Consider the following 23,607-nt stretch of genomic DNA (forward strand, 5'->3'; position numbering starts at 1 on the left):
CACACATATACACATGCACGCACGCACGCATACACACAGACACACATATACACATGCACGCACGCATACACACAGACATACATATACACATGCACGCACGCACGCATACACACAGACATACATATACACATGCACGCACGCACGCATACACACAGACATACATATACACATGCACCCTCCCATACACAGACACACATATATACACATGCACGCACGCACGCATACACACAGACATACATATACACATGCACGCACGCACGCATACACACAGACATACATATACACATGCACGCACGCATACACACAGACATACATATACACATGCACGCACGCACGCATACACACAGACATACATATACACATGCACCCTCCCATACACAGACACACATATATACACATGCACGCACGCACGCATACACACAGACATACATATACACATGCACGCACGCACGCATACACACAGACATACATGTACACATGCACGCACGCACACACACAGACATACATATACACATGCACGCACGCACGCATACACACAGACACACATATACACATGTACCCTCCCCATACAGACACATATATACACATGTACCCCCCCCATACACACACACATATATACACATGTACCCCCTCCATACATAGACACATATATACACATGTACCCCCCCATATACACACACATATATACACATGCACCCCCCCCCCATACACACATAGACACATACATACACACATACATAGACACATACATAAACATGTACCCCCCCATACACAGACACATATACACACATGTACCTCCCCATACACACATATATACACACACACCTACACACACAAGCTCTGCACCGTTAGGACTGTGAGCAGTGTGAGGGCGGCGGCTGGTGGTGATGGTGGTGATGGTCCTGGGAGGGGAGGGGAGGGGGCGGTTGCTATGGTGACGGCGCTGCCCCCCCCCCCCCCCCGGGGCTCGAGCTGATGAGGACAGTCTCGGGGCTGAAGCAAAATGGCGGCCCTGAGCCCGGAGATTGCGGCGTGAGGTGAAGCCGCGGACACTCCCCCACACACACACCCCCACACACACTCTCACACACACACACACCCCCACACACACACCCTCACACAGCCCCCCCCCCCCACACACCCTCACACAGCCCCCCCCCCCCACACACAGCCCCCCCTCACCCCCACACACACCCACACACACACCCTCACACACACACACAGCCCCCTCACCCCCCACACACAGCCCCCTCACCCCCCCACACACACCCCCACACAGCCCCCCCCCCCACACACACACACACACAGCCCCCCTCACCCCCCCACACACACCCCCTCACCCCCACACACACCCTCACACAGCCCCCCCCCCCCACACACACACACACACAGCCCCCCTCACCCCCCCACACACACCCTCACACACACACACAGCCCCCTCACCCCCCACACACACCCTCACACAGCCCCCCCCCCACACACACACACACACACAGCCCCCCTCACCCCCCACACACACCCTCACACACACACACAGCCCCCTCACCCCCACACACACCCTCACACAGCCCCCCCCCCCCCACACACACACACACACAGCCCCCCTCACCCCCCACACACACCCTCACACACACACACAGCCCCCCTCACCCCCCCCACACACCCTCACACAGCCCCCCCCCACACACACACACACACACAGCCCCCTCACCCCCCACACACACCCTCACACACACACACAGCCCCCTCACCCCCCCCACACACACACACACACAGCCCCCTCACCCCCCACACACACCCTCACACAGCCCCCCCCCCACACACACACACACACACAGCCCCCTCACCCCCCCACACAGCCCCAAACACACAGCCCCCTCCCCCCCACAGACACACCCCCCACACACACAGCCCCCCACACACACACACACAGACACCCCCCCCGACTACACACACACAGACCCCCCCCCCTACACACACACAGACCCCCCCCCCACACACACACACAGACACCACCCTACACACACACAGACACCACCCTACACACACACAGACACCACCCTACACACACACAGACACCACCCTACACACACACAGACCCCCCCCCCCTACACACACACAGCCCCTACACACACACAGCCCCTACACACACACAGCCCCCCCTACACACACACAGCCCCCCCCCCCCGACTACACACAGACCCCCCCCCTACACACACACAGACCCCCCCCCTACACACACACAGACCCCCCCCGACTACACACACACAGACCCCCCCCCCTACACACACACAGACCCCCCCCCACACACAGACCCCCCCCCTACACACACACAGACCCCCCCCCTACACACACACAGACCCCCCCCCCTACACACACACAGACCCCCCCCCTACACACACACAGACCCCCCCCCACACACACAGACCCCCCCCACACACACAGCCCCCCCACACACACACACAGACCCCCCCCCCTACACACACACAGACCCCCCCCCACACACACAGACCCCCCCCACACACACAGCCCCCCACACACACACACACAGACCCCCCCCCTACACACACACAGACTCCCCCCCCACACACACACAGACCCCCCCCCTACACACACACAGACCCCCCCCCCCCCCCCTACACACACACAGACCCCCCCCCCCCACACACACAGACCCCCCCCCTACACACACACAGACCCCCCCCCCCCCTTACACACACACAGACCCCCCCCACACAGTTGTATAAAATACTCATCCGGACTGGCCGCTTCTTGTTATTTTTTTAAATTATTGTTTGTGAGGCGTCGGCAAATTCAGGAGATTTTCTTTTGTCTTTTAACATAATAATAATAATAATAATAATAATAATAATAATAACAACAATAATAATCTAATAACCATCTATAAATAAATAAATGTAACAAAAATTGATTCCAGTTTTGAATAGTGACTCAATTCAATTTCATTCCAAACCCCCCCCACCCCCTCTCCCCTCCCCCCCCCCCACTCTCTCCCCCACCCCTCCCCACCCCTCCCCCTCCCCCCCCCCACTCTCCCCCCCCCACCTCCTCCCACCCCTTGAACCCGTTTTTCGTAGACGAACAAAAAGGAATGAAGGTTTGAGTTGCTCTGGTGATGGTGAAGAGAGGAAGACGAGAGAGAGAAGAGGAGAGGAGAGGAGAGAGAGAGAGAGAGGGTGTGGATCAGTGAGTGGCCCCGACCAGTGGGAGGAAGGAAGGAAGGAAGGAAAGGAAAGGAAAGGAAGGAAGGAAAAAAAAGATGGAAATGGCTCTAACTGTGTTTGGTGGTAAGTTGCTGTGTTAAAACTTGGAACACAAAGGCATTGGGATGGGGTGGGGTTGAAATGATGGTGAGCTTTACCTTCCCCTCCCTCCATCTCTCCTTCCCTCTTCCCTCTTCCCTCCCTCCTTCCCTCCCTCCCTGTCCTCTCCAGGCAGAATGTGTCACAGGTAGGTTGTTCGTCTGCAGGGCTAAGAGCTTGCTTTTTTTTATTTTTTTTTCAAAAAAAACCGATGAGATTCGTGAGAGGCCATCTGTGGATTTTTATCATCCATAATTAATTATGAATAATAATAATTAATCACCATCATCATCATCATCATCATATTAATATGAACGGGGTTTCGAGCCCAAACCGGATTCAGTTCCGTTCATTGTCTTTGCTCAAAGAAACCTGAAGAAAATCTTAAAGGAAGGGCGGGCGGGCGGGCGGGCGCGTGTGTGTGTGTGTGTGTGTGTGTGTGTTGGCTGACAGGGACACAGGAATTATCAGCACAACAATACTATGGATAGTTTGTTTTTTACAATGACATTGTTTATAAATATCTATTCCGCTTTGCATTACATTGGTCATGTTACTAATACGGAAAGCGTTCAAATTTAACTTCACGCATGTTTCGTGCCTTGTGTATTCATCCTAAATTAGTGTCATACTAGAATATTAATCTTGCAACTGGATTCATTTCTGTCGTAGAAACCCGATCCAGTTTTAATCTGCATGTAATGAAGAACAATAGGACATCACTATTTGTCAGTGTTTTACATTCCGTACCAGAGGAAGATGAAAGTTGTAACTAATAACGTGACGGGGATTGGTCCATTCGTTTTACAATTCAAAAAGATGTTTTCTTATAATAATAATAATAATCCTCGCATTTGACATCGCACCTTATCACGTCTTCGAGACGTCTCAAAGCGCTTCACAGAATACACTGTAAGGTGAATTGACTGTATATTTGTGGGCAAAACGCAGCAGCCAATTGCATGCAGCAGTGTCCCACAAACAGTCATGGATTGAGTGACCAAATTATTATTGTTTTGATGGTTTTTTTTTCTTGTGGGATTATTATCAAGCTTGTGGAGTAAGTAAACTTGTCCAAGATTTCAACCTGCTGGGAATCGAAACCAGTGCTCTCGCTTGTGTGCTAAGTGCTCTAACCACTGAGCTACAAGACTCCACTTATTCCATTCAATAATATTTAGACTGGTTATTTTACTCTTATAATCTTTGAAGCTGAGTGGCAACTTTGTTTTTGCTTGGGAGAAGGAGGAGAGGCAAGGAAAAGAGTTCTTTTTTAAAAATCTAAAGCTACAAAAAAAACAGACTAGATATAATTCTCCAGTGTATATTGCTGGTACTTACGGAAGGCCACCAATTGCTTCAAGTACTTTGATGCAATTATTTAAACAAGTAAAATGATGGGGATGCACAGTGGAAATTCTGCCCAGTGTTTATAAAAATCACTTGTACTTATTCTGTAACTTGAAGTGTTGCCAATCAGTGCATGGCTATTACCATTTAATTAGATTAAACTTGTGAGTTGATGGAAAGAATGAACCATCATCAACTGTAGCTCACTCACAGATAGAACAATTTGAGAAGTCAGATAGCAATGAAAGATGATGAGATGGAAACTTCTTTACATTTGCATTGTTGCAGACCCTATCAGAGACTTTGGAAATGTTGAAGACAATGGCAAATGAATGGTTCATGAGTAAAGTTCCAAAGGTGCGTATAACAGGCAGGAAGATTGCCAGTGGAACTGATGAATCCTCCTTTCTATTCAAGAAGCTAGGCAAGTTATGGCTTTTCAAGTGTTCATTATAATCCCTCCAAAAAAAAGCCAAAACAATAATAAATTGGTCATTTTCAATCTACGACTGTTTGTGGGACATTGCTGTGCGCAATTGGCTGCCGCGTTCGCCCACAAATATACAGTTAATTCACTTTACAGTGTGTTCTGTGAAGCGCTTTGGGACGTCCTCCCGACGTGAAAAGCGCTATATCAAATGCAAGGATTATTATTATTATTATGAAGGCACTATGAGAGATATATCTATTTAATTCCTAGAATTGTGGTATTTGAGCTCTGATTTAGGTAAAGACAAATGAGCACATTCATCCTTATAGCAGCATAGGTAAATTATTTTATATTTATCCAAGATAGCATATATGTTGACGAAAATAGTTTTTTCCATCCAAATTCAGGAAATTGTACATTGCTGTTTTGCAGTTGCTGCTCATGCATGTGGTTGGCACAAATAAATGTTTTGCCTTCATTTTATCCCGAGTGACACAATCTTATTTCATAAAATATATTTAAATGTGTCTGGTCTTGTTTTGAAATCTGTACACCAATAGACTTCACATAATGGGTGTTTTTTTTCTTTCTTGTTTGCTTCTATCTGTGGTCAGGATCTAAAGTATAATTAGAAAGAAAATAAAAGGTGATAAAGAAGGAATATAATAACATGATAGTCAACACTACTTTGGTTTACAGTTGAAAAAGATCCTTGATATTGTAGTCATCTCCAAATGATGTCCAACTCAATTTATTTCAGGCAGAAAGCTTTGGGTGAAATGACAGTGTTGGCTTCATTCAAAGGATAACAATGTGGTATAGCTGGAAATTAATGGTGCTCATAACTTACTTGGTGTTTTTTATACTGCTGCAAAGCACTAGGCTGATGATTTCATTGATCTATGCAAGAAAACCCTTAGCTGTCTTTCCTGATCAGCATGATATGCAACAGTTCATTTAGCTCATATTCCCTATTTGGTTTCTTGCTCTCACACTAATTGCAGTATTTTATACTGATCCACATTGATTGACTGCTTGACATCTCAGACCAGCTACACAAAAGATCCACGTAATTTGAGTCTAATTTCATTGTTATTTATTTTGCTAGGTTTCAGTCTGACTTAGTTGATAGCACATTTGCTTCTGGGTCAGAAGATTATAGATTCAAGATCTATGTAAATCCAGTGTGACACTACAGTATGTGTATTATGAGGAGAGTCCAATATTGTCAGAGGTGTCATCTATTGGTAGAAACGATAAAAGCTATGATTCTATGGATAAACTGAGACCCTGCCTACCAGTTTAGGTGAATGTTAACATCGCATAACATATTGGAAAAGATTCTCTGTTGTCCTGACCAGTTTTCCTCCAGATTTAGTCTCTCACCCATTTGTGGACTTTACTATGTATAAATGGCCTTCATATTTGACTAGAAAAAATGTTTACCATACAGGACAGAAATTATCATTAATTATCAAGATGTCTGCAATGTTTTTGTGTTCATAGGTGCTAAAGATAAGGAAGTTGTTCTTATGTGGTAACTTGGAGATTTTGCCTTGTCTCAGTAGATCTGTTTTGGAGCTAATTGTTAATTTCGCCGTCAGGAACATGAATTTGTATTTGTCTTGCATTTTGCAAATTGTTCAGTTAACAAATCAAGATTGATCCCTTTTCGTAGCCCTTTTCTATCCAGACAAGTTGCCTGGCTACACGATTTTTGAGTTCTTTTTCCACCTCGACAAAGTTCTAGAGTTATTTAGGTTTTCATATATATTTGTTTCCCTCTCTAGGTCTCATTTCTACTTGCATTTTAATAATATCAAGCAATAACTTGGTTCAATTTTGATGTGTAAGAATTCTCCTTAATTTGCAGTCTTTTAAGACCGGAAATATATTTAGTTTGCTTGTCACCAATTGATAATATTCTGAAATGCTTCCATAGAATCATAGCTTTTAGAAAAACAAAAACTTTATTGATATTGTTATCGCCCCACTGTTTTTTAAGTTTTGTAGACTGTTCTACATCTGTTCAATGATATTAATAGTAATAATTCTTGCATTTGATATAGCATCTTATCACATCTTTGAGACGTCTCAAAACGCTTCACAAAATATGTATTGTCTACCAGTTTGCTGAGTACTTTTAAAATTAAGGCTGTTTAGGTGGCAATTACCTAGTATAATAATAATCCTTACATTTGATATAGGACCTTTTCATGTCAGAAGGATGTCCCAAAGCATTTCACAGGACATACTGTAATGTGGAGTGATTATGTTTCGTGGTTAAATGGAATACTTGTGAATTTCCATATTTTTAATAAAGCAATTAAGCAAAATTATAAAATGTTGATCCTATTTCTGCTTTATCTTTTTCTTTTAAAAAAGAAATTCATCTCTAATTGACTAATAGAAATTGATCAATTAGAAAAATGTAATCTAATTGCTGTCCACAAGATGGAGCTTCTTTCCTTTGGCAAATATTTGTACTGTAGTTAAATATTGTGCTTCGTTCTGAAACCGTTACAGAGACACAGGGCTATGTTGTACATTAGTTTCCTTATAATTGTAAGTAATTGTGGTTAACGTTCATGTAAATTTATATCAAAAGAACATAATTCAGTAAATAGTGCTACCCTACATTTTTCCAAGGCTGAGTTCAGTGGTTTCCTTTAAATAGTCTTTTCAAACATGGACAAATTGGGGAAAAAAAATGGAGGATAAACGAGCTAATTTAGAACCTGCAATGTAAATGTTTGCATTGAGTCTAAACAATTTTGTGTTAAAATTGAATATTTTGAATCTGTGCTCTGCATTACAAGAAAGTGAACCTCTTGTATCATGTATAAGCCATTGTATAAGTGAGTTGATTGAAACTTTAACAAAGCTGATTGATAGAATCAAAAGCCCACTATACTCCTGTTCCTGACACCATGTTTTATGCTTACTTGCATTTAAGAGAAGACTGCTAACCTTTTATCACACTTAGAATGTGTGCGCACATCCTTGATTGGATGAAAATTATGAATAATTTGTCTTTAAAGTCATTTAATATTCCACTGAAGAACATAAGAAATTCCACTGAAGAACATAAGAAACAGCAGTTTGATTACTTTAAGAAATTTCATAATTCTGTAATGGGTGAAATCATGTGGGCCAATGTGTTCTTCATCCAAGCCTCCCTTGTGAACTTTTATTCTCATTCTTCCAAAGAAATTTAGTGCTGAAGTAGATCAATTTATTTATACGCTATTGAGGCTAAGTGGAATAAATTTGCATACTAATCATTCTTCAGTTAAGAAGTTTGGTGTCTCTAAATTACCTGAAAGGCAATTTGATTGATGACTTGTTATCATGCAGAATTTACCAAGTTGGCATATTTATGAGTTCAGCAGATTTAAGTCAAGGAAAAAAAGCATGTTAAAAATAGTCAAAGGGATGACAATCAGAGCTGCATAACTGTTTAGAAATAAATCTTGTTTTCCATAACATTTTTTTTAAAAAAACAACACATTCTATTTTTCTGTTTTATTCTTAAATTCTTTAATGGACATGCTGACAGTTACTAACCTAGTTACCCATTAGTCAACTTTCAACATAAAATCTTTGCTGAGCCCCATGAATAACATTTTCCTCAACAGCTTGTGATGGCAAGACATTTCGTTTTTATTGGTTTGGCTGATCCCTTTTAGTGCATCTGTTATATAGAGAAAGCTTGTAAAAGGTAAAAGAAAGAGATGTTGGAAGAACCAAGGGTAAGCATCAATCAATAATGGTACTTGATCATTTTGTTAACTTTTTAAATGTTAGTTTTAAGTTTCAATAACTGAAGACTTAAATTTGGGCTTTTTTTTTGAAAACTTGTGTTTCCGAAAATTGCTATTTTGGTTAATCTAGTCTGACAACATAAAGTTCTGTCATTGAAGTCACCCGGGCAATATTAAATTTTTGTCAGTGCAATGTTGAGCTCTCCAATTGCTCAATGAGAAAACTTACACAGAGTAAATCAAGTGCTGCTGAGATTGTTCTTATTGGTTGCACCTTGGAAGTCAACTAAACGTTGTCAATTAATTAACATTTCATTTTTAATTCCACTGTTGGTGCCTATGTAACTATAGTTGTTGATATAGAATACCTATATATTGAAAGTGAAGTTTCTAGTACAATTCTCCAGCTTGTGTCTTGCATCTTTTATTGGGATCTGTCATTTCTTTAGTTGCGACTGAGGGAATATTTTATCATCTTTAAAGTAAGTTACATTTTCTTTCTGAGGTCTTGAAAAAGTAATGCATAATGAGGATAGTCTGTACCTGTTCTGTAACGTGTCCTACACCTAGATATTTTGAAGTGATGACAGAACTGTCTCGGCCACCTGTCCTTTGGTGAACATTAAAAATCCCATGAAACTATACTAAAAGAGAAAGATGTTTCTCCCAGTGTCCTTGTCCCCCTCTTGCTGTAGATGTTTTGACTGTTAAACTGAATCCTTATATTTATCTGTACTCTTACAGATGCTGAATATATTTTAAATTCTTTGAGCTTTTTCTTTTCCGGTGAACGTTATCCACTTCTGTAATAATAATAATAATAATAATAATAATAATAATAATAATAATCCTTGCATTTGATATAGCGCTTTTCACGTCGGGAGGACGTCCCAAAGCGCTTCACAGAATATACTGTAAAGTGAATTGACTGTATATTTGTGGGCGAACGCGGCAGCCAATTGCGCACAGCAATGTCCCACAAACAGTCGTAGATTGAAAATGACCAATTTATTATTGTTTTGGGGGTTTTTGGAGGGATTATTATTAGGCGTGTGGAGTAAGGAAACTTGCCCAAGGTTTCGCCCTGCCTGGAATTGAACCCAGGTGTCTTGCTTGCAAAGCAAGTGCTCTAACCACTGAGCTACAGGACTCCATAATATTATTATTAATAATAATAATAAAACAAGAAAGACATGCTGGAGCTTTGAAGATAATTTGTGGACAGTTTAGATCTAACTATTTTACACTACAGAGAGGTGTGACTGTGGAATAGATTACCAAGTGGGACATGGAAGGAAATTGCGCTCACAAATTCAAGAAGATAAGAAATGGTGTATGATGTATTTTATCTCATTCATTCTGTCTCTGTGTTGAATTAGAAATTGCTGTAATTCCTCAGGGAAAAGTCACCAGGGCTAATATTCCTTTAAGAAAATGTTTGTTTCTTTACTGCTAATTTTTACTGTTTTTCCTCGTACACAGAAAATGATGAATATAAGCCTCCGGTATGGAAATCCTACTGTAAGTACAAAATTTGATATTTACATTTGAAAATCGATCTTTAGAAAACATGTTTTTTTGTGCACATTTATACAAGCACTAAACTAATTAATTTCTGAATTGTAATCTTCTCTTGCAAAATTGCATAAACCAGATTAATTGTACTTTAAGGGACTATACTTCATCTCAAATATGCATTTTAGAACACCAAACCCAACCATTCTTTTACTATCTATGCAGCTATATTTTGGGTGGAATAATTTGGGTATATAAATTTATTATGTTGGACCAGCATTTAAAATTGTGTTTTTAACTAATATATTGCAGAAGCATCTAATAAAATACCAATGAGCTGCTTGAAGTGTTTTTGTATACAGCTACATCTAATGAAGATCTGAGAAATCATTTTCTTGGAGACACATTAGCTGTGGCAGTAAAATACTTGAGTCCCAATGAGGAGGTTACAAGTTCAAGTTACAAAGCTGCTTTTCATTGGCACTCAATTGTTTCTTTTGGCTGAGTTCTGTTCTCTTTGAGCCAGGTCTCAAAGTGAATTAATGAGATGTTCTATCATTTGTAAGAGGGGAAAAAACTGTCTGAATAACAAATAAAGCTTGTATTATATTCTACAATGTCCATTGGAGACTAAAAATCATACCTATATTTTGGCTTTTCCATCAGTTGAAATTGTGTAATTTATTCAGGAGTGAATTGAAGCAGAAGGTGAGAGTATGTGACGGTCTGTCTGCTAAATTTGCATTTACTATCCTAAATTATATTGGTGGTCCAGTGTATTGTACATTGCACCCTGTACAGAGATTAAATAAACCTGTAAACCTCTATTGTAATCTATAAGTTTTGCAAATTTTATTTTATAAAAAATTCTTGTTATATTGGTGAGGTAAAGTTGTGTTCCTTTATGAGCAACCATTATTAATTTTGTGCCGTATGTTTTTATAATTCTTGCCTGTTTTCACGTTGTAGTGTATCAGTTACAGCAGGAAGCTCCTCATCCAAGGAGGATTACATGCACTTGTGAGGTTAGTTTCATGTTATCCAAATGTCAGTAGATTTACAAACATTGTCTAATATTCTTTCAAATCACTCTTCAGATTTCAAAGATAACAAACTTTGTTGCACACTGTGTGATCTGGGTCTTATCCAGTCCACTTGCCTGCTTCCCATCTGCCTGCAATAATGTCTTACGTGAAGAATTCAGGATGAATTTCAACGCATATACTGGAGATTAGCATTGAACTAGAAACCTGAAAAGGGATTTGTCTAGTTGGTTGGCAGGAAGTGGAAAAAATTACTCCTGCAGTTTAAGGGGGTGCCTTTATGAAGTTGAGTGTTTTAAAATAATAATCCTTGCATTTGGTAAAGTGCCTTTCACGTTGGGAGGATGTACCAAAATGTCTCACAGGATATACTATGTATTTGTATTGTTGTTTGAGCACAGTCCAAAGAGCTTCACTCTGAAACTTTGGATTGATCTGATATGGAATGCTTGATCCTGGTAGTACAACCTAGTCGTTCTAACACAGTTTTGTTGACTGAATCATTCACTTTGTGGCTGTTTGTGGGATACCGCATTTGCCTGCAAAGTACATAGTCAGCACCCTTTACAGTAAATTCTGTGAAATGCTTTGAAACATCCTCCCACATGAACTATCCTCTATCAAAGTGCAAGAATGACCATTTATTATTATAATTCAGTACATTATACATCTAAATGCGACTTTTGTTATAGTTCCAGCATATCACACAGTGGGAAATCCAAAACAAAGCAACATTCAGAAAGATGAGCATTTTTATGTTCTAAGGTTCAAACTAAGTCAGTCATCTTGCTATTTTAATCAAGCATGCATGAATATGATTGTCGGGTGAGAGAGCAGGTTCAAGTCCATCTATGATGCTGTTATGGGCTACAGATGTGGAGTGACTATTTGGTGAGGTAACAGAGGATTCTGGCCATGGATCTGTACCCCATCATGAATCAATATCTTCAAGGGAAAGAAAATTAAAGTGTTCTGTCAAATACATACTGCTATCAATTGTAGGTTATTCAGTTATATCCTGCTGTCCAAATCAGTTCTGAAAAACAGAGCTGTAAAGATTGCCAGGAGTATGCCATCAGATATTATTTTAATTGATATTATGAAGCTTTTTTACATCACAATAATGTAGAGGAATACGAATAAAACATCCGTATAGTATAGTTCAAAGATATCCTCAGGTAAGGGTTGAACTGTCAACTGCTTTGATGGCTTACACCCTGACATGTTGCAAGGATTATTGCAGTAAAAGTGGCTTTTAACCGTACAATGATTTCCTCGAATTCGCACTCACATTTATTCTCAATGCTTTATCTTATAGAGTAAGGAACCCTACAGATAAATCGCTACTGGGATTCTAATTGTAATGAAGCTACTGAAATGTTAATCCTTTATTAATTTGACAGGTATATTTTCATTGCCGCAAGCAGTCAAGTCCCTGCTGTTTGCTTTCTCATTTAATTAAGACAGGATTAAGTATCATGCAGGGTTGTTTTTACTTGAATTATATCAATGAGTACTGTGGATATTCTGTAAATAAGAAATATATTTTATTTATGCAGTGACTGAAATCTTGCAACTGGGCTCGTCTTTTAAATGTTTCTGGAAATTCAATTTATCATCAGGAAACACTCGTTCCAACAGCATTAGATATTTGTGTTAATTCGATCAATGCACATTATCCTTTCAAACTACTACATCTTGGTGTATATCCATTTAAATACATTGTAGTTATATAATGTACATTATACAGTGAAATTCTGTTAAATTAACACTTAATTTTACAGCGAAAATTATTCAATAAACCAAACTATTCATATAACTGGACTAAACATAATAAGAGACTCATCTTCCGAAGCTTTAAATTCTATTCAATAAATCAAACTATTCAATGATCGGATATTCAATTAATTGAATTTCACAGTAAAAGAAAAAAAATTGTATACATAGCTCAGGCAAGTGCTTTGAAATGTTAATTCTGAAATGTGGCTGCACGGATTTAAAAGCTTATGTAATTTTTATTTTTGTAATGCTCTGTGGCCATCGGATTTATAAATGTGTTTTCCATGCGCTCACAACTTGTTTTCCTATTTGTAAAATGGTTACCATGACCACCACTTGCATATTATTGTTCCTTTTTCCAAGTACATCTAGCATCTGATTTTGTATTCATTACATTCTTAAATATATATTAACTAATTTCTCCCTCTTCCCCCCATACCTATTAATCAGATTAAAAATAGGAATATAAAATGTATTCCCTTTCATCTTTCTCCCCTTTCCCCATCCCCATTTGAATTTATCTGCCTCATTAGGATTCCTAACGTCACGCGAATCCTGGGCCAAGATTGCAGGAAAAGCAGCCTGCTGTTTGGCCTCCGACAATCCCACTTTTGAGCCACTCATTTAGAGTCAATGAGAACAGCATAGTATGTTACTTTGTGCTTGGATAGTGGGTGAGGGCTTTTGTCTTTTCCCTACGTTAGTGCAATTCTGCAATCTCAGGCTGTCATTTACATCCTGCCCCTCAGTGGTACAGAATTTCATTACACTATTATTCTGGGGCACTGTTTAAATCCGCACCTTTCAGCAATAATGTCTAAATAGTATGATATTATAAAGGTTGCAATCTCTCAAAATTCTTGACTACGTTTGAATATAATCTATTTAATTTTTTATGTCAAATATTCTAAACTCCTTCAGGGTAGACATTCTACTAAGATTATGAATGTTGATACAGTGGTAGACAATCCTAATGTGAATATATATAAATTTGTATTGTATTATACAAGTCTATAAACTTGTAACTGCATAAAGATGTGAAAACAACCAGTGTTTTGTTTTTTTAACTTTGTTGATGGATCTCTGAATTGTGACTTATGCCAGTAATTAGTAAACGGCAACTAAATATGGTTAATATTCAGAAATATTTTGTTTTAATTGCAGGTGGAGAATAGACCCAAGTACTATGGAAGAGAGTGAGTATAGTTCAAATTTTTATTGTACTATATTTTCTATAGCATGTTACAATATGGAGCAGGGGGAATAAAAGCAAGTATTTGATGTAATCCTGAAGAATTGATTCAACTGCCACTAATTTTTTTTAACCAGTCAAAAAAGGTTTCACTACTTGATAATACTTATACAGCTTATAATAAGCTCTGTAATTACTGTGAAGTAACGTGTAATTGCTGGGAAGGAGAAAATATTTTGCGGCTAAAGTATCTATGCCTCTGCTTCAAACATTGCTGATACTCAGTTACTCAAAGGCTAACACATCCCAAAATACAAAGGATATGAGTCACCACTGTTTCAATGTAGGTGCTCATTGATTGACTTTATGACTGATGTCAGCTGAACAATGTTGTTAACTTGAAATGTCCGGTCCCCGAGGAGTTGTAGGCAAGGATTATAGCCAGAAAATGGATATGTAAAAAAACATTTATGCTTGAGACAGAATTTGCTGTGTGTTACTCTTTGCTGTAATTTCTCCTTTGAGGAAGTTTCTTGAAAGATTCACTGCATTTAGATAATGCCAAAAATATCAAAGTTGCTGAAAACTATAAATACCAACTTTTAAGGTGGTTAACATTTTCCAAAATATCTCTTTTAAGTACCCTGCTTTCGTTCTGAGCACTTCAACAGGCCATTTGGCCTAACTAGAGCCTTCTGGTGTTCATAGTACTCCGCATGAGCTTCCATCCATCCTAAGCCCATTTCCCTATCCTCTTCCTATATCCATCTATTCCTTCTTTCCTCATGCCTATATCGAGTTTGCTCTTAAGTGCATTGATGCTTTCTGCTTCAATCACAACTTCTGGCAGAGAGTTCTATCTTCTACCACCCTCTGTGTAAAAGTTCCTTCTAATCTCTTTCAGGCCCGTTGGTGGCTATTTTAATATTTATACCATCTTGTTATAGACTCATCAACAAGTACAACCAACCTATTTATTTCCACTTTATCGGCCCTTTCATAATTATAAGCATGCTTATCAAATCCTCTCTCACTCGTCTCGTTTCCAAAGGAAAAAAGCTCTAAAACAAAGTACTTGCCATTACTGGCATTCTTGAATCTGCAGATCCTCCATGATTATTTAGATAATTAACTTATCCAAGGAACCATTCAGTTTTTAAAGACAGCCATTCATTCGGTCGTGATCTCTTAGGACTCAATCATCAAGAAAAATCATAGTAGGAGCAAGTGTCTTTGGGCAAGTTGGTCACTTTGTGAATACCTGGGATTTAGTATTGCACCAGTACACTAAAGTCCTTAGGAGTGATGGTGGCTACTGTTTTTTGTGGTTCTAGAAAGGAGGCTTGACTTTGATTTAACTGCGCAGTTTTAAGAAGATAATGTTCAAGTGGATTGGTTCCAGGTACCTCTCACTTTACAGCTGGTGGTGACTAATTGGTGCCTCCCTAAAAGGCTAAGGTACCAATCTCTTGGGATTCTCAATCCGAAGAAGATGCATCATTGCAATTAGAACATAAATTAGCTCAATTTCCAAGTAGTACCTAAGAGATGCACCATTTTAGCATTGGGGAAAAGATTTGCTTTTGATGCAAAATGAAAGCAATTTGTTCTTGTTCAGTCAGATTAATGCAATATTTTGTGATATCCCAACAGTCTTGTCTTTTGCAATCTTTATTCAGTTAGAATCTTATCTGCAATTCCTTCAGATTTCATCTGACAGTTAGTTCAGCCTGCTGTTCCTCAATGAAAGAAAAGACCACTTGGATTAATCCTCTAAAACCCAAGATCATGAGAGATGTCTGGAAGATTAGATGTTATGTTAGAAATTAACTATTCAGGATCCTCCAGGCAAAGTAAAACCTCTATTTACTCAAATGTTGTCTGTTTCATAAGCCAGGTTCAAATTTCAGCTTTGATTGTTATCTGTGGCACTGCCTCAGTATTTTATTTGAACATTCCCATTTGTAACCATCATCTTGAGAAAGATGCCTTATTACTTATTATGTATTATAGTTCTTTCAAAATTTCAGTCTTTGAATAAAATCGTAGAGTTGCCTGCTTTCACTAGTTTGCTAATGGATTGGTATTATCGTACGGATGAGAAAGCAAATAAATATGGCGTTTTTGGTGTGATCTTCCAGTTTTTTTTAAATTGATTGTGCATATGTGCAGTTTTCCTGTTTGAAAATTATTCCTTTTTGTATAATCTGCAGTTACATCAACTGAAATGATCTAAAATGAGTTTGAGATCTTATTCATAACCCAGCTGAATGGAAGATCATGCAAGATTTTTTTTTGTCTTACTTGGTAACACTGAGTTACAAACAAGTGGTTTTGAAGCCCATATGACTTGAACTGCTTATCTGAACTGTCATTGTAATGTAGTACAGAAGGACTGCCGCACCATTGGAGGTTATGTGCTTTGGATTAGGTGTAACTGGATTCTGTTTGATGTGATTTGTGGAATGTTGCTGGTGCAAATTCAAGATGTGTTTTGCCTGCATAACAATCAGTATTAATCATTGTGTGAAGCCCTTTGACGCACTTAAACTTAGTAAGATAAAATTAAATGAAACTAAGTTTCAGTGAAAGTTCTTAACTTTTCTTTATTGCTACCCCAATTGGACTTAATTTGTCGTAGGTGGTGGATAAATGTACAGAAATTCAACGTATTGGTTCCAGGTAATTTTAGCATTTTCTAGGAACTTTTTTTTTAATAAAAATCTTCTTTTTATACACAGGTTCCATGGAATAATTTCGCGAGAAGAAGCGGATCAACTGCTTAGTGTAGCGGAAGGAAGTTACATTATTCGTGAAAGTCAACGCCAGTCTGGTACCTACACATTGGCACTGCGGTTAGTGGTTTAGCAATTCAAATTTCGGTACAGCCACATATTGTTGTACATAAGGGTCCAGATAAAATTATGCTTATCCATGTGATCAGAGGAAGTCATCAAAGCAGTTCAATAAATACAAATATGCTTCTTGCAGCAACTTCCCCAGTGCGGCAATTGTATTAAAATTTGCGCTGAAATTTCACACAAACCATTTCTGCTTTTTATTTAACAATCGCTGCTTACTAATGTTTCTATAGTTATATGAGCTCCTATGGTTTCCTTGTCCCATCCTCCATTTTGTAATTTTTCACCCCATCATTACATTTTCTACTTTCCTGCTTGAGAGACTCAGTTTGAGGCCTTTGCAGATGCTGTGCACCAGGGGGCCCATGAGAGCAACTCAGCGCCACTTGCCATTTGATATTTTTAGTTTCCTCCCTACCTTCTCTGCTTCTGACTGAGGTACTGCAGTGTGTCTGCTTGGATACTGTGCCAGGTCAGGTGTTGATCCATATAATGAATTGCAAGCATACACCAATGTCCTGTACCATTTGGAAAATATCCTAGCGGCTGCACTGTCCTAGCCCCTTGACAGGAGAAACGTAATGGCACAATTGTCTGTTAATTACTCCTTTGTAAAGCTGCTCTCCTTGTTTATGTATCTTCTTGGAATAATGTCACGTTGTCCTTGAAATGGCAATCTTCAAACCTAATCCTTTTTACAAGTACTTTAATTTCATTTGTAAAATCTGCATCAGAAGGAATGTTGTTCCTTTATTTTAGTCAACAATTTGGTATCAGTAACAATTAAAGTCTGAAAATTATTGCAATTCACAGCATTTTCTTACACCTATATAACAGGTGTGGTAATACTTGCAACCTTGTATTTGTCAGCAGCAATGTACAACAAAATTCACCTTTTGTTTAAATATTACCACTAGAAGTATTGGTATTTAAATGTTCAGTGGCTGCCTTGTGGTTTTATTTGGGTAAACAAGTGTTGTGAATAGGTATTATTTCCATCTCTTCTGCAGTAGTTGTTTTAATTTTATTGCCTTTCGTTCTTACTCTGTCAAAAATAAGAGGAAATATGTGATTTGAACATCTAATAATTTATTTTAGTAAGTTAAAAGTGAGCTGAAAATAGTTACAGAGGTTTAATCAAATGTAGTTAGAAAGTTAATGCGCTTAAGTCATGTGGAAAAGGATTAAGCTAAAATCTTGTTGAGATTTTATGGAGGTAATTGAAGCGGAACATTGCCAACTACTTTAACTGATGTGTAGAATAAGCAGATGTTTGAGGAGACTGAAGCTTTTAGTCGATTTAAATGTTAAATAAGAAGCCAAGTGTTCAATCCATATCTTCGTTATGGTTTTATGAATTTTAGGTAAAATAAATAGCTATAAGCATCATTGTTGATGTACAGCCTTTACCGAACTTGACAAGATATTTGTTTTTTATTTTTATTCCTGAATTTCAGCTTGCAATAAAAAATGAACTGCCCTCTGAAGAAAATACAGTTGTTTTGAAATGGGGAATATTTTTGTGCCTGAGTGATTAGCTGTCTTTAGCTTCCAGGTGATCTGCAACATTGATTTCCTTCTGGAAATTGCATTTTTTTAATAGGTGGACAAGTCCTTTGAATTTAATCAAAGGAGCCAGTCTGCATTGTAAAACAAATATGTTAGAGGGGTTTTGCATTATCTAATAAAACCATGAGAGAATCAAGAAATAAATGTTGTTGCTTTCCGTTTCTCAACTTTTGGATAGTTTCATCAATGTTACAATCCTGAGAATTGTATTGCTCATTGTGGGACAGTGAACAGCCAAGACTTAATATTACAAAATCTACGTAATGAGGACAAACAAGGTAACTATAAGACTTGAGTAGCACAAGTGAGAGGCTTAATCTTGATTGATCAAACTCGGTTGCCTGAATTATATATATTTTGTCAGTGAACTGGATTTTAGAGAATAGTTCAGGTTGCCATTGGCAAAAGATGTTACCTACCCACTCATCTGCAGCTAGTTTTCACATCCTCACTTAATAAATTTAATTACAAAAAGGTGGAATTTAATTACAACAAAACCAACAGCAATTTCCACTTACACAGTGAAATTCTGCGTGGTCTGAAGCTTGTGATCTGGAGAGCAGGATATTGGAAAATTTGAGTCTGGAGGTGACAAAGGTGTGGATGAGGGTTTTGGGTATTAATTCATCTGGACCCAATTTGTAACCTCTTCTTGGTGTTTGTAGCAGCTAAAAAGAACTAAAAAATGATGGCTTGGGGATGCTGTAATTGCTGAACAGGAAAACTTTTTGGGTTTATTTTGCATCATCCAAAGAGATGAATATACCAGTGATTTGCATCCCACACTCCAGGTGGACATTTTTACAAGGTACTTCATTTGAACAATGATGATGAGTACTCAGTTTATCCTCCTTGACATCAATGTACTGTATTTTGGATTACAAAACATCTTTGAATCATTTTCAGCCTCTATTCATACAGTGTTAGCTTAACAAGCATAATGTCGTTTTATCAATGTTTTGAGTTAAAGTTGATTTTGACCAGTATTTTGGGAACTTGTTCGGAAAACTAATTAGCTGGATTAGATGTGCGATTCTAGAATCCAAATGTTATAATCTTACACAAAGTGATATCCAACATGCAGGAATATTATTTTATGCAAAACTAAGTTCAACATGTGTTTTATTCTCTTTAGTGTTTCTGTTAGGAAACTGTTTTAATGCATATTAATGCAAGTTTAGAACTGTTGTTGTACATGTCAGCAAAGTGACTCATTGAAGCAATTTATCTTTAAAATATGTTCTGGCAGTGCCACCAAAATAGACTGCAAGTATTGTGCACTAATTTATGGGCTATTCTTATCTGAACCTAGAACCAAGTAGCCTCCGGAGTCTTCCTAACAGAAATAATCCTTGGAGCACTTTCAGCCTCAGAATAAATGTAGTAAAATTCCACGTTTATTAGAATATTTTTTAAAAATCGTTGACTGTACTTTTGGCCACCTCTTCTTTCCTCCTCTCTCCCCCCGCCCCCCCCCCTCCACCCCCAAAGAAAATGGTCAGGTTTGCTGCAGCCTTGCAATGTTTCCCAATGTGAAAGGTGCTTTAATGCTAATTGTTGTGTAGATCCTTCAAATCAGAACTGTTGAGGGATCGATTGAATTTTGAGATTTTTTTTATAAATATACTGTTTTTATGAGAGGGGGAGGAATGGAAAGAGGTGGCTTTGAGAAATAAAGTGGAATCTCCTGGCATGAGGCCGCAGCACAATCGATGAGAGTGAATACTATGGATTATAAAGTCACAAGAATCCGTCCAATTAACACTTAACATGCTGAGTCAATTTGTCTGGGCTGATCAGACAGACTTCAGGGCTTGGTGTTTATTTATCCAGCAGCGTACCTTGCTGGTTTGATGTTCCATCAAATATAGAACTTAGTCACATCTGTTATTTGACTACATCAATCTTTACGCTTCTGGCATTGAATTGATTGGATGAAAATTGACCTTTTGGAGGTGGGTTTCGTCTGAGGATCAATTTTATTTTGCAAGGTCCAATTTCTAAAATATAAACCAGGAGGAAGAAAGAAATTGGTAAAGAAATTGCTAAAATTACTGTTGGAGAAAAAAAGTATTGGGCTAGATTTTGATAAATGAAAAAAGACAGTTACAATAATTTAGCTACTCATCATATCTGAGTTAATTTCGGAATTTGTTTTTCAGCTTCAGCATGTTAAACTTTTTCTTAAATTGAGTTTACATTTTTTGGCAATCTGAGGTCAAACTGGTAATGACTGATGAGCAAGTTCTCTTACTATAGTAAGAGCACGTTTTTGAGCAAGTTGCTCAAAAAATATTGATCTCAAATAGTAGTAAGGATAACATGGAGGTCTGGTGCTCGTCTGTATTAAGATTTATTATATTATATAAGAAATCATTGTAAGTTAATGATAATACAGAAACAGTATGTACAGCTACGTTCTTGTAGGTAAATATTATGATTCGCTTATATTTCATAAATGTAATGGATGATTAGGGGCATTGCAATGGTAATTTTCCCTTGAAACCTCACATAAAAGCGTTCAATATTTTGAATGACCTTTTTAGAGAAAGAACCTAGATATTAAATCCGGTTCTTTTTTAAAAAAAAACCTCAAGTTAATTGATGTATTATTTGAGGATAACGGTGTGGAACAAGAAATGAGGATTTGATAATCTATCCAATCCTAGACCCGACTCCATGTATGCAATTTCCTAAGTGGAAGATATACATTATCTCTAATCCTTAGAAGCAAATTTAATGAATATCTCTACGATGAGTGCTACCTCTGAAAGACTTTCACATATCCTTTTGTGGTGCAGAACCCACAAGCGCCATCATGGCATGTGGGTATTTGATTATTTCCATCTATAATTACCCCTTTAATATTGAATCATATTCCTAACCAAATATTTATCCTGCTTTTTTTTTGAAGGATTTCATTGACTTTGAGTGCTTTTCCTGGCAATTTGTTCCTTATGTCTACTTTGCTGTTGGGGAAAATGTGTCTCGCTGGAGGTTTTGGTATGTTTGTTTTTGTGCGTATCAAAAAAAATCTGTTTACATCAGCATCATGTATGCCTCTCAGGATACATTTATATAGAAAATAAGTGATTGAGAATCTTATTGAGGGGTTCACATGAGAAGCTGCCTGAGCAAACCATAAGTGGTTTACCTACTGAACATCATGGATTTCCTTGTCCTCAGTCCCATCCAGTCACTTTGGGGAAATGAATGTTCTAACTGAAGTATAAACCTTTTACTGTTGTATGTGGAAGAAGTTCATTGCCTATTTTTAGCATTGTGTGTGATTGGTAGACATAACTGGCTAAGACATTCTTTGCAACAGTCTAGTGGTACTTACATTTATATTGTAATCATTGTAAAATGACGATCGACATGAATTTGTTTAATTCAATTAATAAATTAAATTTTGAAAGTGCCCCATAATATGATCAACTGTTAGAAAAAGTTTGATTTAAATCCACATAATAAACCTTGAAAGCCCCCGCTATTTTTGATTTGGAGCAACAACATCAACAACAACTTGTATTGATATAGTGCCCTCCAAGCAGGGTAGGGTCTTATAGTGCTTAACAGTGGCGGAGCCTGACTCCGAGCCTGGGGGAGGTGGCCATAAGCATGGTCGAAAAAGAAAGTCTTCAGTAGGGATTTGAAAGAGGGGAGAGTGTGCAAGGTAGAGGGAATGAGGGAGAGTGTTCCAGAGCTTTAGGGCATAGTGACTGAAAGCACGAACTTCTGAAGGTGGGGCGGAGGGTGAGAGGGATGAGCAGAAGGCCGGTGCCAGTCGAGCAGAGGTGGTGGATTGGGGAGTGAGGAGGTCGGAGAGGTAGGGAGGTGCCAGGGAGTGAATGGATTTGAGCATGAGAGTGAGGATCTTGAAGTCGATCCGTTCAGTGATGGGGAACCAGCGGAGCCTGGGCCAGAACTGATGAGATTGGTTCGGGTCAGTATGCAGGCCCCAGAGTTTTGAATGAGCTGGATTTTGTGAATGGTGGAGAGAAGTGCGTTGGAGTAATCCAAGCAGGAGGTGATAAACGCATGCACGAGGGTTTCGGCTGCATTTGGGGTAAGGTGCGGTCGGAGGTGGGCAATGTGGCAGAGGTGGAAGAAAGTGGTCCTGATCAGGGACCAGATGTGGGGGAGGAAGGACAGTTGGGGTTCAAACCGGATGCCTGGGTTGCACACTGGTTCGGTGAGTCTGAGGGAGAGCCCAGGGAGGTGGAGGAGTTTAGATCCGCAGGAGTGAAGAAGTTGACGGGCCAGAGTATGGCTTCCGTCTTGTCCATATTCAGCTGCAGGAACTTTACACTCATCCAGGCCCTGATGTCTACCAGACAAGCTGATAGAACATCAGGGGGACCTGGAGTTGGTGCTGGAGGAGGCAAAGTAGATTTGTGTGTCATCTGGATACATGCGGAAGTTTATCCGTGTCTGCGGATGACATTGCCCAGAGGGAGCATATAGATAAGGAAAAGAAGAAGCGAAGGATGGAGTCCTGGGGTACCCTGCAGGTGACCGGTGGGGTGGGCGGAAGGAGGAACCATTTGTTGAGATGAAATGGAGGCTGTTGGTTAAGTTAAGCGGTTGAGCAAACCAGAATTGACAAATTATCGAGGAGGGTGTGTAATCTGACCCATGCACTCACTGAATAATTTGGAAAATGGTGGAACCAAACACTACTTGGCATATATGAAACAAGATTTAATGATTGGAAACTTATCTTCACAGTTATTCTAATTGAAAATGTCTAATATCAAAGATGTTTTAAAAAGGTGATT

General features: G+C 39.0%; 1 protein-coding gene across 3 annotated transcripts in view; it reads left to right on the top strand.

The window, feature by feature from the left end:
- The first annotated feature begins 968 nt into the window (after positions 1-968).
- The window catches only part of chn1 (chimerin 1), a 63,059-nt gene continuing 40,420 nt past the window's right edge, over positions 969-23,607 (top strand). For 2 of the 3 annotated variants that reach the window (XM_042336473.1, XM_042336475.1), the window contains exons 1-6: positions 969-1,037; positions 3,099-3,308; positions 10,350-10,388; positions 11,352-11,407; positions 14,369-14,400; positions 17,138-17,251. In XM_042336473.1, the coding sequence (XP_042192407.1) occupies positions 3,281-3,308; positions 10,350-10,388; positions 11,352-11,407; positions 14,369-14,400; positions 17,138-17,251 (269 nt within the window). In that variant the 5' untranslated portion in view covers positions 969-1,037; positions 3,099-3,280. The remainder of the gene's footprint in view (positions 1,038-3,098; positions 3,309-10,349; positions 10,389-11,351; positions 11,408-14,368; positions 14,401-17,137; positions 17,252-23,607) is intronic. The other variant, XM_042336476.1, reaches the window with a different exon arrangement.

The sequence above is a fragment of the Callorhinchus milii genome, unplaced genomic scaffold, assembly GCF_018977255.1.
Source record: "Callorhinchus milii isolate IMCB2004 unplaced genomic scaffold, IMCB_Cmil_1.0 Scaffold6, whole genome shotgun sequence".
Lineage (NCBI taxonomy): Eukaryota > Metazoa > Chordata > Chondrichthyes > Chimaeriformes > Callorhinchidae > Callorhinchus > Callorhinchus milii.